The 19,954-nt window shown below is 42.4% G+C and overlaps 1 protein-coding gene across 2 annotated transcripts in view; it reads right to left on the reverse strand.

Annotated features, from left to right (window-relative positions):
• Positions 1 to 4,975: 4,975 nt before the first annotated feature.
• Positions 4,976 to 19,954, reverse strand: part of LOC137429786 (uncharacterized) — a 36,273-nt gene continuing 21,294 nt past the window's right edge. The window contains exons 3-4 of one of the 2 annotated variants that reach the window (XM_078778559.1): positions 9,312 to 9,455; positions 4,976 to 6,641 (exon numbers count right to left, since the gene is read on the reverse strand). In XM_078778559.1, the coding sequence (XP_078634685.1) occupies positions 5,866 to 6,641; positions 9,312 to 9,455 (920 nt within the window). In that variant the 3' untranslated portion in view covers positions 4,976 to 5,865. The remainder of the gene's footprint in view (positions 6,642 to 9,311; positions 9,456 to 19,954) is intronic. The other variant, XM_078778550.1, reaches the window with a different exon arrangement.

Consider the following 19,954-nt stretch of genomic DNA (forward strand, 5'->3'; position numbering starts at 1 on the left):
TTTCCGAAGTCATTCCACACCACACCATTACCTTGGGCCGATATTGCGTTTTTTCAGAAATAACACGAGGATCTTCTCCTGCCCAGTAATAGCAGTTGTGACGGTTCACAAACCCACCGATGTGAAATACCGCTTCATCAGACCAGAGGATATTTTTAAAGAGATCAGACCAATCTTCATACCAAGCCAGCATCACCTCCCCAAACTCCATGCGAATGTCGCAGTCTTCAGCAGAGAGTGCTTGACAGTAGTGCGGCTTCCAAGCATGCCATTTAAGCTCCTTTTTGAGCACAGTTCGTACTGTGTGAAAGGAGAGCCCACTTTCCCTTGCTGCTTGTCGAATTGACTTTCTTGGGCTCTGTGTAAACATTTATTGAACTGCTTGCACTGTCTCCGGGTCACTGGACTTGGAAGGGCGACCGCTTCTTCGAGTATCAGATACAGATCCTGTAGCCATGAGTTTTGCATGACAATTCTTGATCGTCTTTGCCTCAACTTGAGCATGTGCTCCTTTAATGGTCATCCACCATCTTTGCACTTGAACAACGGATTTCCAAACTTCGTAACGTGCCGCTAGCTGGGCATGCTCCTGCAGGGTAAGACGTCCAGCCATGTTTGTAGGGCTTCCGAATTTCAAACAAAACGTAATCTGAAAAAAGACCAACACAGATTAAATTCTCATACATTAAGGAACAAACACTAAAAATTTGAGAAAAATATTACAATAAATAAATAATGTCTAAATATTTTAAAATAGGGAGTTACTTTTCAATCACCCTCTAGTATATATATATATATATATATATATATATATATATATATATATATACATATATATATACATATATATATACATATATATACATATATACATATATATATACATATATATATATATATATATACATATATATATATATATATATATATATATATATATATATATATACACACAGTCACGTGAAAAAGTAAATACACCCCATGTAAACTTTTGACTTTTTCAACATACAGCTATTTGATCTTCATTTCAACAACATTGATAGATAAAGGTGATATAATATAACAAATATCATTAAACATTTACATTTTGTAGTCCATTGTATAATTTAAATAAACATAAATGCAAATTTCGCATGTGGAAAAAGTAAGTACACCCATGGCTCTAATAGGTGGGATTGCCCCCTTTGGCAGAAACAACCTCAAGTAGGCGTTTCTTATAACTGTCTACCAGTCTCTGACATCGACTGGGAGAAATTTTTTCCCATTCTTCCCTGCAGAATTCTTTCAGCTGTGCGATGTTTGAGGGGTTTCTTGCATGCACAGCTCGTTTCAAATGCCCCCACAACATCTCGATGGGATTTAGATCCGGGCTTTGACTTGGCCATTCCAGAACCCTCCATTTCTTTCTTTTCAGCCATTCCTTGGTGGATTTACTGGTATGTTTAGGGTTATTGTCATGTTGCAAGGTCCACCTTCGGTTGAGCTTCAACTTCCGACAGATGGCCTCACATTATCCTCAAGCCCCCTCTGGTACAATGAACAATTCATAGTGGATTCTATGATTGTGAGGTGCCCAGGCCCTGATGCAGCAAAGCTGCCCAAACCATAATATTTCCACCACCATGCTTTACAGTTTGTATCAGGTTCTTGTGGTCAAATGCTGTCTTTGGTTTTCGCCAAACATGTCTTCTGGTACTGTGGCCAATTAGCTCTACCTTTGACTTATCTGTCCAGAGCACATTGCTCCAGAAGTGCTGGTCTTTGCCTAGGAGTTCATTGGGAAACTTTAGTCTTGCCCTGATGTTCTTTCTGGACAGCAAAGGTGGAAACCCTGGCACACCAGCCTGGCACACCCTGGCCAACCCTGGCACACCTCCCATGTAGATCAAATCTGTGCAGCCTCTTTCTAATGGTAGACTCGTGCACTTTGACATCAACAGTGGAAAGAGCTACCTGTAGGTCCCGTGATGACATTCTGTGGTTCTTCGAGACTTCTTTCAGCATCTTGCAGCCTGCTCTCTGGCTGAACTTGCTGGGGCGGCCTGGCCTGAACAAGTTGGCAGTTGTTTGGAATCTTCTCCACTTGGAGATGATCTTCTGGACAGTCGAATGATTGATTTCAAATTGTTTGGAGATCTTTTTAAATCCCTTCCCAGACTCGTAGGCATCTATAACCTTCTTTCTGAAGGCCTCAGAAAGCTCTTTTGATCGAGGCATGGTGACGCCGCACACTTCAACAACAAAGAGCAAACCAAACTAAATGTCTGAGGTTTAAATAAGACAGGTTCCTCCAAGATCCTCTCTAACGATGTTCTAATCATTTGCACCTGATTCTAATTTTAGGTATTTGAAGTGGTCATAAATGTAGGGGTGTACTTACTTTTTCCACATGTGAAATTTGCATTTATGTTTATTTAAATTATACAATGGACTACAAAATGTAAATGTTTCATGATATTTGTTATATTATATCACCTTTATCTATCAATATTGTTGAAATGAAGATCAAATATCTGTATGTTGAAATATGTTGAAAAGTCAAAACTTTACATGGGGTGTACTTACTTTTTCACATGACTGTACATGGTCAGAGTGTGTGTGTGTATGTATATATATATATATATATATATATATATATATGTATATATATATATATATATATATAGATATATATATATATTGTTGTGGATTTGAGAATCCCATGTTTTTTATTGTTGTAAATATCACCCTGTGTAAGTGTCATGAATTCTTGTAAATACCTCAGCTTTGTGTGTAAAGGTCAAAGGTCGTCCTCTTAGTTAGTCCATATACATGCACGTAGGCCACCATATACCCTTCTAAATAGTTATTTCCTTATTATGTGTATTAGTTTAAGGCTGTGTTTCCCATTAATTGACTCTGCATTGCACCGAATTGAAATAAGATAGATCCCCTTTTAAATTCCTTCAAAACCTCCATTTTCCAACTGCCTGCATTGCCAACTGCATTCGCCCTCCATTGAGCACGTGCTCTAACTCGGAGAAGAAAGGTGTGTCTCCACCTCGTCATAGGAAGGAGGAGTGAGCCCTTGCCGATCAACCAACCAAGCACGAGGGGTTTGGCTTGAGAGGGCGGAGAGAGAACGATCGGGGAGTTTCGCGAACGTTCCAGGGTGTGGTGCTATAAAACCCGTCGCCCGGAGCCTCCCACCGCAGTCCACCGGTGGTTGTTGTTGAGAGTTCAGTGGAGGAGGAGCAACAAAGTCGAGTTCAGTGGAGGAGCAGTCCACCGGGGTTGTTGTTGAGAGTTCAGTGGAGGAGGAGCAACAAAGTCGAGGTCAGTGGAGGAGTGAGCACTGCGAAAGTTGAGTGAACCAACCGCAGCTTTGAGACCACCGTAGTCCGGCCCCCCTGTGACACGCAGCTTCGACCCGCTGCTACGCGGGAACCAATTGCTGTGGGATCGGTGGCATCGGTGGCCGTCGAGGTCGAGCCCGACGTCCCGTGCGGGAGCAAGCTCCAACTGAACCTTCCTCCCCTTCCAGCCATTCGTTCCTGCCTTCATTCCCCATTTGTGTAAGTCTGATTGTCGTCCGTCTTCTGTGTTGTCCTGGGGTATAAGTTAAGCCTGTTTAGATAAGTTAGTATTGCACTGTGTCTTCTGATCCTTCCATCCTTCTGTCTTTATTTTCGTATCTTTCCTCCTCCTTGGTTTCTTTTTGACTTGTACATAATTAGTAGTAATAAATTATATTTGTTCTTCCTACCTTGCCTTCTTGCCTTTGCATCCGTTTCGTTTTAGTGATTTCCCCATTGGATACCTGTGGCACGATTTGGCCAACGTTTAGAATCGGGTCTAGTTACTTGCTAATGGTTCGTGCCGCGGCTGCTAATCCGCTCGGCAATTAACATCTTGTCCGCGGTCGCGAACGAGGTTGCTCACCTGCCTCTCCGGAGGGAGCTGTGCAGCTTCAGGAGCGGAGACGGCCAGTGAAAATAAAAGGGGGACTAACCCCCCCCCCCCCCCTAAGGGGAGTGCCGTACTCCGTTTCCGTAACAATATATATATATATATATACATACATACATACAATCATACATACATACTAGAATACAAGACCCGTCGCTTCTCTGACGGAAATACCTATCTTTGCTGTAATGGCTAATCTATGAGGGAATAAGCAAAAAAAAACAACAAAAAAAAAAAGGATTTTTGGGAGATCCTGCTCTCCATGCAGGGATAACCAAACCAATGTCACGTGTTGACATTTGCAGTTTGACACGCATGTCCAAGTACCCCTAAAAAAAAAAAAGCCCAAGTTTTTTTTTTGGGGGGGGATCACAAACACTTCCGGGAGGTACCCGTTGGATTTATAGATATCCGTTAATCCTTTCTCAAGTTATAACATGGCAAACAGACAGACACCGCTCCTTTTATAATATAGATATGTGCGTGGGAATGCGTTGATACATGTCTGTTTATGTTTGTTACTTGCCGGAATAGATTCCGGCAAGTATGTTGGTTGGTTGGTTTGTCTCTGTCTCTGTCTCTGTCTGTCTGTGCGCAGTACAACGTCTACATCGTTGCACATAGCATCGCCATACTTTACACACATATTTGCGTTGCCCTGGAATAGACTGTACCCAATTTTTAACTCTCCTGGCCCAAGGTCAAGCTCAAGGTCAAGGTCACCCGAAACGTGAAATCAGGGGGGAGGGGGGGGGGGGGTCGAGTTTTCATTTAAAATATATTTCAAACCACTATAACTCTAAAAGTACAAGAGATATGCATACACTTACTGTTCCTGACATATAGGAAGTCACATACGACATTTCATTTGGCACCATGACCGTTGACCTTGAGTGACCTTGAAAGGTCAAACTCAAGGTCAAAAATGTTTTTTTTTACTAATAACTCTTGTCAAACATTATCAGATTCCCTTCTAACCAACACCAAAATGTTCATTATTAAATTCCCGAAAAATAACATGTGGCATAAAATGGTCAAAAATGCTTAGTTTTAATTATTTTTTGGGGTCAAAGGTCAGGGGGCCAAGTTTTCATTGAAAATATATTTCAAACCACCATAACTCTGAAAGGACAAGAGATATGCACACACATACTCAGTTACCTTCCATTGCTTAGCGTATATACATGTATAGATTTCCCGCCATTTTGATCCAAAATGGCCGATTAAAAAAAGGTACATTCCGGCAAGTCCTCGGTCCCTAGCCGATTTTTCATTTGTTTGTTTGTGGGAAGAAATGCATTGAAGGTTGGTGGTTGTACTCGAGGTGTGCATGGGAACGTTCTCCGAAGTTGGGATGGCCACGTTGGTGGAACAAGTTTCCCCTTCCCTTGCTGCTCCAATAGGGAGCGGGTGCTTCTAGTAATAATAATATTGTACCATATAAAACACAATGTACTCCGGCAGAGGTATGTGCTCTACCAAGTACCGTTGTAGTTTGCATTGTATGCACTCAACAACTACTGGACGAAATGAGTTGGAAACAGGTGGTTGCACTCAGAGGGGGGCACTGGGGAACGCATTAAGCAATCAAAATATTCATAGTCCTTGGTGTTCAGGTTGGGGGTGCAGGGAGGAGAACCCTAATTCACACTATATACATCATATGTATGACATAGAGCTTGGTATGACATAGATTACCAGTCATACTAAAATAAGCTGATTCTGCAGGAATTAACCCATCCATAAGGATAGGTTCTTCACTAGTAATAGTAAACAATTCTTGCCAATTGAAATTGTCACCAATTTCAAAAGGCCCCGGAAAGTATATATTTGAACCATCGAGAGTCAACTGTCATTTACAAATTCTATTTTCCTCTATCAGGTCTCCTCCTGACTATTAACAGACATTGGAAAATGCTATTTTTCAATGCTGCCCGCATGGACCTTCATATGTTTACGAACGCCAACAGGTTGTGAAAATGCCTTGTCACAAACAGTGCACTTGTACGGTCGCTCACCCGTGTGGATTCTCATATGCATTTTCAGATGTGGCAATTGAGTAAACTGTTTTTCACAAATGTAACACTTGTAGGGCCGTTCACCTGTGTGGATACGCATGTGGCTTTGGAGAGTACTGGCTTGTGAAAATGTTTTCTTGCAAATGGAGCATTTGTATGGCCGTTCCCCGGTGTGAATCCTCATGTGCTTCTTAATGTAGGAGAAAGGAAATAATTTGTCACAAACAGTGCAATTAGTTTCTTTCTTTCGCAAGTGGACCTTCATGTGCGATCGAAGATGCGTCAACTGCGTAAATGACTTTCCACAAACAGAGCATTGATGAGGTTTTTCACCCATGTGAATTCTCAGGTGTGATTTTAGATGTGATGACTGAACAAAACTCTTGAGACAAATAGAACACTTGTATGGTCTTTCCCCGGTATGAGTCCGCATATGTATGCGAAGGCATTGCAATAATGCAAAATCCTTACCACAGGTAGAACAATTGTATGGCTTCTCGCCCGTGTGAACCCGCATGTGTGCATCCAAAATGCTTTCGCTGTTGCTCTTGTAGGGACAGTGGCTACATTTGTGTTTCTTGCCATGATAACCCTGGCTGTGTATCTTCATGTGCCGCTCCAAAGTAAGTTCAGAGAGGAAGGACTGAGAGCACTTCGAGCAAGGGAACCTTTTCTCTGCAAAAACAATCCACAAGACAATGAAGTCAAGCATTTGGCTCTCGTGTAAAACAAATAATGGAATAAAATTAGAAAGAGTATAAAGTATTTTTAACGGCAATCTATCCCCCACAAACTCATGTTTCATCTTTTCACTGGATTGATGGCAAATGAAGGACTACAAAGAGTAAAACAAAACGTCACATGAAAAGTGCCCCGTCTCACACCTGCTCACGTACACCCATATAAGACTACATATAGATCATGCCAGTTGTAAATTAATAAATAACAATTTAAGAAATGATGATGGAAAGGCTTTATTCTTGCTCTCCAAAATAGTCTATGCTTTGGCTCATGGACGGCAAAGATTTTGGTATACCCCTAATCCTCTCAATTTGCAGTTTCTCTTTATCTTCTTTGGACTTAAAGCCTTAGACAATGTACTGAACAACTTTGTATTTACGCTTCAAAATTGTCTAGTTAACGTTGTTGTCACGGGGATTTTTTTTTTTGTACCGGCATGTATCAAAGGTGGAAGTTCGATGTACAGTACGCCACTTCTCTTGCCCTCAGTCGCGCGGTCTCTACTGTACCATGAGAGGTATCATTTGACCTTCATTGATAGTATTTGTGTCAAACTCTCCAAAACCAATTAATCACGAGTGTAAATGACCCTCAAGTTCTCCAACTGAGACTCCCACGAAGAAGGGTCATAAAGCTATTAGTTTAGACATTTAAATGGACATGATAACGTGATTCAAACGTGGGAAGCGTTTGGTGGACATTGTCCATGTGCTCAGCCTTCCTCCCTCGACTGCGAGGACGATTATTAGTAGCTCCACCGAAATAAAGGCGAGTGCACTCAAGCCGAGTGCCTCATAATCTCAGAAACAGGTCCCCCCTCACCTGCACCTCCCAGGCCAAGACACTCACTGTATGCTGCACGCATTTACTTAAAACCGTCCATAATATATAAATTTAAACATTTATTTACATCCTTTATGATTTATTTAGTTGTTAAGTCTTTAGTATTTATTTACAGGAACTGTATTTACATATTTACTGTCTTTACTTAGGTTCGAGTTAGGTAGGTTAAGACAAGAAAGTTATGCCCAGGAACGCATCTTCAATGTATAACATCACGCCAATGGGAAAATAGTTTTTTTATTTACGTTTCCTAGGAAGGCATCACGAGCATAAATAGAGTATGACATACAGCTTGACACATCACATGAAAAATGGCCACTGCATGCAGGAGCTTGAGTATAGGCTTGAGGAAGTTCTTGGATTATGAACAAAATGCCACCGAGGGTGGCTATTCTTTCCTTTTGGGGTCAAAATCAATGAAGTATTTCTTGCTTAGTATGAATTGTTGCTTGGCTGTGCATCCTTTTTCTCCTCAAAATAGAAGAATCTTTCTATCCATATCCTCAAAATCCCCTCGATCATGTATTTAAAAAAAGAAAGAAATTATTTTGCATATTATTAATCAATCCTCAAGTGGAACAAAACAAACAATTGGATAATAATACAAAGTGCATTTTATGCACATTTTTGTGACAAATCTGCAATAGAAATTGGTACTTTAGCTTGCTCAACCGGGAGTATCTATATTATAAAGCAGGGGTGTCCGTACGTACCCGAACTACTCCCTCAGTTTTGGGGTTAGCCTTGCCAAACCTTGTGTGGAGCCTTTTGGTGTCCCAGCAAGTGTCCTAAGGTAGTGGGAGGTTTCATAAATTCCTCAATACAATTATGATTTTGACTTTTGATCCATAAGAAACTGCATTTATCCATCGTAAGATGGGGGTGAGGTAGGTTTCATAAATGTCTCAGTACAATTACGATTTTTGATCCCGATGAAGCGTTTCGTATCCGCCCTTGCTCACCGGCAGATTTGTCTGCATTGGTTATCAGTTATTCACATTAGAATCACATATCACATTAGAATGACATTTATATTAGTTTATCTCACGACTGTTTGTAACAGCATTTTGTTATATTAATGGTGTAGTATTAATTTGTGATTGATGCTGTTTGGAAGAATGATGCTGATGACAAGAATGATGCTGTTTGCAATGCAAATATAGAGATTGTGTTTAAAGGAGAATGAGGAATTGATGTGAGTTTCCACCCGTGACATTCGCAGATTTGGTATTGGCAGTTTCCCCATTGACCGCATATAGAAACATTCAGCGGCAGTACGTTTTTTGCCCAAATCATTCACAAACCGGTTGACCACGCCTGGCATTCGACTGAAGGTGGCACAGGAATGTGGATTTTATTGTTTTTTTATTGGAAAAAGAAGAAAAAAGAAAAAACGGGTTGGGGATAAGCTTATAGTTTCCTGAATATATCCACAAAGAAAAGATCGATAATGCAAAACTTATCAGGATAAACAGTGATATAATTTCGAATATTGCATGATGTTTGGAACAGCACATAAACCAGAATCTTATCTCAACTTAAAAACTCAAAATAAATTTGCAATTCATGTATTTGGTATAGAAACATTTTAATGATGTAGTACAACTTCCCCAAAAGGGTAATTTATTTAAAGTAATCATATCGCATGGGAAATTCAAAAACAACTTGCCTTAACTTTGACAATAAACTCAGACATTCATGATAAATATCAAACAAATGAATTGTGCACAAAATATTCCAGTGATTTGTGTAAACTCTTACCAGCTCCATAGAGAAGAGCATCATTAGTCTTGTTAGGACTTCCATCACATTGTACTCTATCATCACCAACACTTCCCAACTCCTCATTGGAAGGTGGGAAAATGACACCTTGTGACAAGCCTTTCTCAAGTGAATCAGTGCCACCTGCACACACATACATATTCTATTGTAAGAAGTTACGGCAACCACAAAAAATAAAACACAAGACAATAACTCACTCGTTTAAAGGCAATAAGCATTAAGAAAATGAATGGGGTTAAATGCCAGATCAAGAGGTTTATGCAAAGATAAGGAGAATGCTAGTCAGCTATTTCCAATTTGGTTCCTCAATCAGAAACACAACTGTACCACATATTTGAAAATAAAACACTTTATCAGCAATTCACTTCAAGCAGAGGTTGTGGCTGTTTAGCAAGGTATATAGTGGGGCGGCTTAGCCCAAATATTCAAAAGAATTGTGCATTTTGTGATACAAGCACCAAATTTGGCACAAATGTACATTAATATGTTGCGAACATTTTCAGATATTGGGCCACTTGAAATTCTCTCTTTATGTCCGCCATATTGGATTTCAAAATGGCCGCCACTTGAAATCTACATTTGCTATTATCTCTGGACGTAATGCAGCTATTGACTTGATTCTGGTATCTAAATGTATGTTTTTGGGGGCAAGGAATCCAATGGTACCAATTTAAACTTAATATTATCTATCACAGTCTGTTATATAATTTTATTTGGAAATTATCTAGGCAAATATTGGATTCAACACAATACTTTGAAAAGAATGTCTTAGTTCTGTAAATATAAATAAAATAAAAAACTATACTAAATCACTAGTAACAACTCAGACAAGCTCATATATACTGGCAGTCTAAAATATAAATTCATATCCCATTAGGAAACAAAGTGACACATTCATTTGTGTTTTTCATATGCATATTTTATGTAACATTACATTCATATTGTCAATAAATACCAAACATGCATAATCCCCTTTTCCTAGACCCTTTAAGCCATCTTTTGTGTTTCTAGAGTACAGAAATTTCTTGTATAGGCTTCCATCTGTCTTGTTTCCTTAACAATGCACTGTAGCATGTCTTTAACAATGTTTACAAACATGACTCCACTACATGTCTTTAATCACAGCCCTGACCCAAATAAAAGAGTAGAGAGGCTGCATGTGTGTTGACCCACATCAACTGTGTTCTTTGTGTGTGGCTGTGTTTAAATCACCTTGTGACTCCACATAAATGAGTTAATTACATACAATCTGGGCTCAGCTAGACAACATTGTGTGGTCAGCAATGAAGACGAGAGTCTGAATTACATGTATGCAAAAGACCTTGTGAACCAGTGAAGCAATTACACGGGTAAGCATGAATTAAATCTAGGGCATGATATAATTTCCATGATGTTTACCTCTACACTCAATGGTGGAAGGAGGTAATGTTTTGATCCCAGCTTGTCTGTATGTCTGTTTGTCCACAAAATTCCAGACAAAGCTTGTAGTAGTGGTAGTTGTAGTGGTAGTGGTGATAACAGAAATTGTTATATAGAACTGAACTTATATTATTATTATATGCAGAAAATAACTTCATTTCTATATGCCCTGCAGTGGACAGGTTAATTGGTTTATGCACTGAAGGGGTCACCCTGGTGTGCACTGCTGTGTTCTGCCTCACTGAGTTGTTCAGGTATGATGTACTCAGCACAAGCTTACCTGATACACATGTGTGCTGGCTAAAACCACTTGTCTGGTGGGCACGACAGAGGCAGGTTGTCTAATAGCCAACCTGGTCTTACTTTTTTGGGGTTTATCTGAAATTCTTACTATAAGGCTTTAAATTAGAAATGTTTTATATAAAGTAGTATTTTGAGTGAAGTGTGTATTCCACACTGACAGTTTTGACATGTTCTGAATTTAACACGAAGGCTGTAATTAACAGAACGGGGTATGTCTGGAAAATGTACTGTCCAACCTAATAAGAGTTTAGACTGATTTATATTTAAATCTTGGCTGTGTAAATATTGTAAGAATTTATGAATTCAAATGTTTTGTAAATATTCAATAAATTTGGGAATATTTTTTAACTAAAGAATCTCATGTGATTTTATTTCTCTTCTTGCCTCCGGTATGGGTGAAAATTTAATTCCGGCATAATCTCACAAAACTAATTCCCTAAGTGTGCCAAGCTAAATGCTCTACGATATAGAGGAATTATCCTCCTCTCCATTAGTATGGCGGAGGAAACCCCTCTATTATATATATAACAAAATGTTAACATTATATCATTGTATCGTTGCAGATTCAGAAGACAGTTCCACCATGTCCAAGAGCTTCAGACTAGCTGATGTTGAGCGAACTTCACCATCAACATCACAGCACCTCACCACAACTGACTGGAAGTTATGCCTTATATGTCAAGAGGACAAGACGGAGACACTGACCAAACCTGACCAATCAAAGAGAAAAGACATTGGGAGTGGGTACAGTTCACTCGCAGAGAACTTGGTCAAATTCAGTGAACTTGGAGAGCTTCCAGGATCATTTCACCTGGAAAGACTCGATGATGGTCATGGCATTGAAGCTGCGATGGTTGCACACGGTGCAAAATATCATCAGACATGCAGGCTCCAGTACAACAACACCAAACTGCAGAGAGCACAAAAGAGAGCACTCAAGAAAGAATGTGAGAGCGATGAGGAACAAGCTGCATGCAAACGCACCAGGTTACATTCACGCTCATCGAGTACAGAGAAGAAGGTCCCAGAAAATTGTTTCTTCTGTGAACAACCTGCTGGGGCTGACAGTCTTCGGAAAGCTGCAACATTCCAAATGGACAAACGGGTGCGTGCCTGTGCAACCCTTCTTGGTGATACAGAACTGCTGAACAAGAGTGATCTCCTCACATGCTTGGAAGAAGTCTCCGATGCAAAGACAGAGACTCCTGTCACGACCTGTATTGTGCTTGATGGAGCAGCCATCGTCCAGATGCTGAAGCCGGCTGCATCAAAGACCTTTGAAGAGTATGCACAACAGATCTTCATCCCATATATGTCCACGAAGCTGCAAACAGTGTCACGCCTGGATCTGGTCTGGGATACTTACCTTGCTGATTCACTGAAAGGTAGTACACGTGCAAAGCGGGGACAAGGTGTGCGGAGACGTGTGGTGGCTGCCGCAGCCATACCAGGAAACTGGCAGAACTTCCTACGAGTGGACAGCAACAAGACCGAGCTGTTCAGGTTCCTCTCAGCAGCTCTCATGGAATGGTTTGACCAGGAGGACAGGCAACTCGTCATTACTGATGGAGAGGCAGTGCTCAGCAAGCCACTACTGCCAGATCTGACCTCACTCGCCCCATGTAACCATGAAGAGGCTGACAGTCGGATGTTGCTGCATGCATCTCACGCAGTCCAGCATGGACACCATGCAATACTCATCCGGACTGTAGACACCGATGTTGTGGTGCTGGCAGTGTCCCTGGCACAGGAGTTGCAACCAGAAGACAAACTGTGGCTGGCATTCGGAACAGGCCAGAGTTTCCGATACCTAGCAGCACACGAAATAGCAGCTGGATTGGGACGAGAGAAGGCTCGTGCACTGCCAATGTTCCACGCTCTAACTGGATGCGACACTGTGTCTAGTTTTCATAGACATGGCAAGAACACTGCGTGGGCAGTCTGGACGGTACTGCCAGAACTCACTGAGGCGCTGCTGCTGCTGTCCTCTGCACCTCGTGACATACCAGACGATGCAATGCGCATCATCGAGAGGTTCGTGATCCTGTTGTATGATCGAACCAGCAAATGCACAGACATTGACAAGGCCAGGAGGAAACTCTTCGCAAGGAAGAACAATGTGCAGCTCATCCCTCCAACGAAGGCAGCTCTGGAGGAACATGTCAAGAGGGCAGTGTATCAAGGTGGACATGTGTGGGGTCAGATACTGCTGCCAGCACCAGAGCTCCCTCCACCAACCAACTGGGGTTGGTCAAGGACTGGAGAAGGACAGTACACACCTTACTGGACCAGGCTAACTGAGGCAGCTCACAGCTGCATTGAGCTGGTTTCTTGCAAGTGCAAGAAAGGGTGTGTGAGGCGCTGCAAGTGCAAAAAGGCTGCCCTTCAGTGCACAGCCCTCTGTGTGTGTGAAGGGGACTGCACATGACGATGAGTCAACAACATACATGTACTTGTGGAAATGCTGAACTTGTTAACATGACACTGTTTATGTACACGTATCTTCAGTACCGGTATATACCTAGCCTCAGATACCAGTACACCTAGCCTCAAATACTAGACCATGTAGCATGTCAGTATTATACCTAAGACATTTACAGAACTAAGACATTCTTTTCAAAGTATTGTGTTGAATCCAATATTTGCCTAGATAATTTCCAAATAAAATTATATAACAGACTGTGATAGATAATATTAAGTTGAAATTGGTACCATTGGATTCCTTGCCCCCAAAAACATACATTTAGATACCAGAATCAAGTCAATAGCTGCATTACGTCCAGAGATAATAGCAAATGTAGATTTCAAGTGGCGGCCATTTTGAAATCCAATATGGCGGACATAAAGAGAGAATTTCAAGTGGCCCAATATCTGAAAATGTTCGCAACATATTAATGTACATTTGTGCCAAATTTGGTGCTTGTATCACAAAATGCACAACAGGTTTGCTATGCTGCTACACTACTTTTTTCTAAACGTGAGGGTCGAAGGCAAGCATTTTCTTCTGGTGCAACAGTTAAGGCAGCATTGGCAATATTTATGCAAGATATTCATGTGACTAAAGCCACAATGTGCTGTGGCTTACAGGGTGTAGTGAATGGGGATGAAAGCTGGGTTCACTACTTTCAGCCAGAAACGAAGAGGGCAAGCAAAGAGTGGTGCCATTCAACTTCCCCCAAAGCCCAAAAAATTCCGCACACAGCTGTCTGCTGGAAAAGTGATGCTGATGCTCTTCTGTGATAGGTGAGGCCCACTTGTAGACCATTACATGCCCAGAGGGACCACAGACACCAGTGCATCATACTGCGACCTCCTTTAAAATCATCCGAAACCAGCAATCAGATCAAAACGTCGTGGACTACTCGTTACCGGTGTTTTGTTGCAGCATGACAATGCTCAGCCCCATATTGCCCGCACTACAGCTGCAACAATCGAGGACCTGCATTTTGAGTGTCTTCCTCATCCACCCTACTCGCCAGACCTCGCCACTTCAGATTACCACATCTTTGGGCCCCTTAAAGAGGCGCTTGGTGGAACCACTTTCCGATCGGGCGAAGAGGTCCAAGAGGCAGTGCACAAATGGCTATACAAGCAGCCAAAAAATTATTTATTCCAGAGGAATCCAGGCCTTAGCAAAGTGCTGAAAAGATGCATTGAACACAATGGAGATTATGTTGAAAAATAACAGTCGTTACACACATACATGCAATAAACAAGTTGTGAAAAATATATTAAGGTTACTTATTCACTGCCCCTCGTAATTAAATAATAAACATTTAAAACAAACAACCAATTAATCAAGGCACTAAAACTGCTGCTGGTGTCGAAACCGGCAGTCCGTTTGAGTTTGCTTTGTCTGTGCGTGAAGTTAAGCACTCAAAGCAACATCTTGTCAAAGATCGAGGTGAGCGTACTCGGTGTGCAAAGTTTTGGCATTAAGAAGAAGGACAAGCAGGTAATCTCATTCTTCTCACCTCTCACCATTCTCGTTGAACCAAACGAGTGGTAAAGATGGTGTCGTGTGTTTCCTTCATTTATTTATTATATTTTGGCACAACATGGGATTGCTTGGCATTTATTATTCGCAAGTTTCAACATCAAAGGCGTAATTTTAAATGCCCCAAGAGTGAAGATATTTATACATGACTTTCTTTACAAATGGTGTGTTCCGTTAGCAAGCAGCTTGCTATCGCTTGCCAAGCCAGACAGTCCGTATAAACTGCTTTGCAAACTGCTCGTCCAGTCACTCGGCAAAGGATAAAAGATATTTCGTCCAGGTAAAATGAGGTTTGACTTTAAACAAATTACAACAGAATTATGAAATAAAGAGTACTAACACACATAACTCTATGGCTATTCAGTTTGTTTTTATGTGGATTGTTATTGTATGCCGTTTGGTTCTCAAGGCACTAATTGCATTCCAACGGGGGCTTATGCATTTAGTCTCGGGTGTCCGTGCGTCTGCAACCATATCTCGGAGATGTATGGATAGATTTTGTTCATACTTGACACAAAGACAATACATCACGGTATACACATGCACATCATTTCGTTTCACGACGCGATCAAAGATGGCCGACTGGCAACCATTTTAGTTGTAAAAAAACCCCGATGTTCAACACGTCCTCAACCATTTATCGGACACGCATTTGCAGATGTTGTTCATACTTGGCAAACAGATAACAAATTATGGCTTGCATATGCACGTGGGGTTTTTTATAGATCAGATCCAAGATGGCCGACTGGCAGTCATTTTGTTACTGAAGCGCGTCTCAAACAATTTCATGGACATGCATGGTCCGATTTTGTTCAAAGTTGGCACAAACACCTCACTTTATTTTGCGATATGATCAAAGATGGCCGACTGGTAGACCGGCGGCCATTTTATTTGTAAAAAATAAAAATGTATTGTTACATCTGCAGCTAGTCAACACCAGCCTTGGATGGATGAAATGAACCAGCCTTAACTCCTGAGGTGATCTCCCAATTATGGCGGTTATTGCGCGCGCAGGATGGAAGAGACACAAAGCATTTAACTACAGGAAAACATGGGTTTATTCCGAAATCCAAACAAAGAACACAACAACGAAAAGGTAACGATAATGATGTACAGTAAAATAAAGGTGTGGACTGAAAATAACAGAAATTAAGCTGAAGTAAAATTATACGGTGAGGTACCTCGACACAGCCACAAACCACGTACACGGGGAAAGGTAAGAAAATAATAATACTTCGTTAGGCACTTAGCTGTGGCCCAAAAATGGATCCTTTGGCGTTGGCAGTTGACGAAACCCTAGAGCCACCAGGTGGCAGCCGGCAAAATGGCGGCAACGCCGAGTGTTGAAGGTGCCTGGGAACGAGGCGAGGGGCGAGCATGCAGACGGCCCTTTCTTCTTCCTCTGTTTTGGTAAGGACAGCGCAGCCTTCCGCTCCTTGATGAGCCCAGCAGTCAAAACACCATAAATAAACCCGCTCTCCTCCAAGACACAAATTTCCTTGCTCGCCAAGGATCAATCACGCTCTCCCCTATGAAGAACCAATCGCAAAGCTTCTTCTGCGGCGTGAACCAATCGCGAAGCTTTATGCTGCCGGCTGCGCTCTCGCTCACCGAACCAATCGCGAAGCTGCTTCTTTGAGCTCGCCTCGCGCTCCACCCACGTCATTCGGGAGGTGTGGCCTGCCGGCCCTGTCCCACCGAATCATGGTAGCTCACCCTCTCCTGGGCGGGTCTTTGCCTTGTGGCCGGCTGATGTTAGGCTTGGCCGGCAGTTGCCATAAATGTTAGGGATGGCCACAGAGGGTATCACGAACAGGGGAATTAGCCTTAAACCCCACTACTAATTAACACGTCATCATCCCTCGTATGATGAACATTTAAACCTAACCTGAAGCTACATTTTCCCTACTTAGTACATTGAAATGCTCCTACACATTACACGGTCCATACTATTTCCTATGCAATTCTACCTTTCCTACTGTATTCTCTAAAAGTAAGAATACAGTCGGAAAAGTAGAATTGCACAGGAAATAAACGCATCAGTGTGTGTGTGTGTGTGTGTGTGTGTGTGTGTGTGTGTGTGTGTGTGTGTGTGTGTGTGTGTGTGTGTGTGTGTGTGTGTGTATATATATATATATATATATATTGTTACTGATCGCGGTTTAGATGTTATGATGGGCCGAGCGGATGGTCCAACCGCGACCGTTACAGGATCCCCGACTCACCCGATTCCACCCAAACGTTGGCCGGATCGCACCGCAGCTATTCAATAGGGAAAAGACTAAAACGACGAATGCAAAGAGGAAAAGGAATAAAACGAGAAGACGTACAGATGAGTAATGGGATTTATTATTTACACAAGCAAAAAGGAGCAATCAAGGTTTATTTACAACACATAAGACGCAGGTGACACAGTGCAATTATTAGCTTATACAGACTTAAGTAACCCTGGGACAGAACAAACAAAACAAACTCACGTACACAAGAAGGGTGGAAAGGCAGGAGGTGGATGGCTGGAGGGAGAGGAAGGTCCAAGGGGGTCCTGCAGCACAACCGGCGCGTTTAGCAGCCGCCGTTCCTTCACGGCCCCCAAGCTGCTGTTGTGGCTGCTGTGGACGTCGCGTGCTTTGCCAGGCCTTGTCCGACTCGTCTGGTCCAAGCCCTCAACTCTTTCTTGTGCGTTCGTTCACTCTTTACCACCGACTCCTCACTGCAACCAACGCAACCAACTGACCACCACCACCGACTCCTCACCGCAACCAACGCAACCAGCTGACCACCGACTCCACTGACTGACTCCTCCACTGACGACCAACTCACGACTCTCACTTGCTTCTTGCGTGCGCGCCTTTTATAGCGCCTCCAGCGATCAAGCCGCCGGCCTTCAGGACACGCCCATCGGTGTGCTCACCTCGGCCCTGGTTGGTCACGCGACCCTCTCGCTCCGCCCTTGATGACGACGGGCGGGCACGCCCCTCTTCCCCTCAATGACGAGGTGGAGACACGCCTTTCTTCTCCGACCCTGCCTCGTGGTCAATGGCGGTTATTGGAGGGGAGGTAATTGGCAATCGAGGGTTGGCAATCACGAGAGGGGATGTAATTGGAAATGGAGATTTTGGGGATGGGAATGAAAGGGGATCTATTCTCTTTCACTGGTGCAATGGAGTACTTCAATTAATGGGAGACACAGCCTTACCCTAAAACACAGAATAAGAGATAACTATCAAACAGGGGTATTCTATTATTTGGCTGACGTGTATGCTTGTGGACTAATTATGGGATGCCCTTTCACCTTTACACAGCTCCGGAGGTAGGGGGGCGCAGAATAAACAATAATAATAATAATACAGCACACAATCAAAAAAATACAGTCCTCATCTCCGCAACAATATATATATATATATATATATATATATATATATATATATATATATATATATATATATATATGTGTGGGGACCTGAGATCCTCCTCCCCCTTTGTCTTAATGATGTTTGATTAACTAACAAGTATAACCAATTATATGTTTCATTTTTGATTGCTATATACAGTGAAACCTTGACTTACGAGCTTAATTCGTTCTGTGACCGAGCTCGTAACTCAATTTGCTCGTTTCTCAAATTAAATTTCCCCATTAAAATGCATTGAAATGCTATTAATCCGTTCCAGCCCGCCAAAAACCACACCAATTTTTTTTTTAATATACAGTATATATAAAAATATCTCGCGCTTTATATTTCACCTGTATGCAGCATACAAGTTGGCAGGATGGCCTGGACTGGAGGTACGCACACTTGACTCTAAACTGTCCAGCCTGGGTTTGAATCCCGACCCAGCTATAACCTGTCATGGGTGAATCACAGGCAGGGTGATTCATCAATGTGTGTACCACTAAACTGGGCGCCCCGTTTGCATCCCATTAGTTGTTGGATGTTAAGGATCTCACCGTGTTTTCCACAAAGAGAAGGCGAGCTATCGCCGGCACTCTGAACAAGTTGTGGCCTGGCATGCTCTTCTCCTCTGCCGTTATATACGTCCTCCTCGGCATCTTTTTCCAGAAGAGCCCTGTCTCGTCACAGTTGAAGATTTGCTGGGGGATGTATCGTTCGGCTTCTATCAGTTCGGCAAAAGTTATAATAAAATCTTCAGCTGCCTTCACATCCGCCTCACCAAGTCGACAACACGCACACCTCGCTCATGTTTTTCGACGATTGCGTGTTTTATATCCAAGCACATCATCCTCTTCTTCTTCTCAATACTGCCCTTGGCACTCAATTTCTTAGGACCCTTCCAAAATAACCAAAATGCGAAAACAAAGCAGCAGTGATATACGGCAGAAATGCTTGCACGGCAAGATAACCACGTGACCGGAACCCAATTGGTGGCGGGTCGCGTAAGCTCCAAAATAACCAACATGCGAAAACAAAACAGCAGCGATATACGGCAGAAATGCTTGCACGGCAAGATAACCACGTGACCGGAACCCACCTGGTGGCGGGTGGCGTAAGCTCCAAAATAACCAACATGCGAAAACAAAACAGCAGTGATATACGGCAGAAATGCTTGCACGGCAAGATAACCACGTGACCGGAACCCACCTGGTGGCGGGTGGCGTAAGCTCCAAAATAACCAACATGCGAAAACAAAGCAGCAGTGATATACGGCAGAAATGCTTGCACGGCAAGATAACCACGTGACCGGAACCCACCTGGTGGCGGGTGGCGTAAGCTCCAAAATAACCAACATGCGAAAACAAAGCAGCAGCGATATACGGCAGAAATGCTTGCACGGCAAGATAACCACGTGACTGGAACCCACCTGGTGGCGGGTGGCGTAAGCTCCAAAATAACCAAAATGCGAAAACAAAACAGCAGCGATATACGGCAGAGATGCTTGCACGGCA

This window comes from Myxine glutinosa, chromosome 1 (assembly GCF_964187855.1).
Source record: "Myxine glutinosa chromosome 1, kmMyxGlut1.1, whole genome shotgun sequence".
In the NCBI taxonomy this organism is placed as follows: domain Eukaryota; kingdom Metazoa; phylum Chordata; class Myxini; order Myxiniformes; family Myxinidae; genus Myxine; species Myxine glutinosa.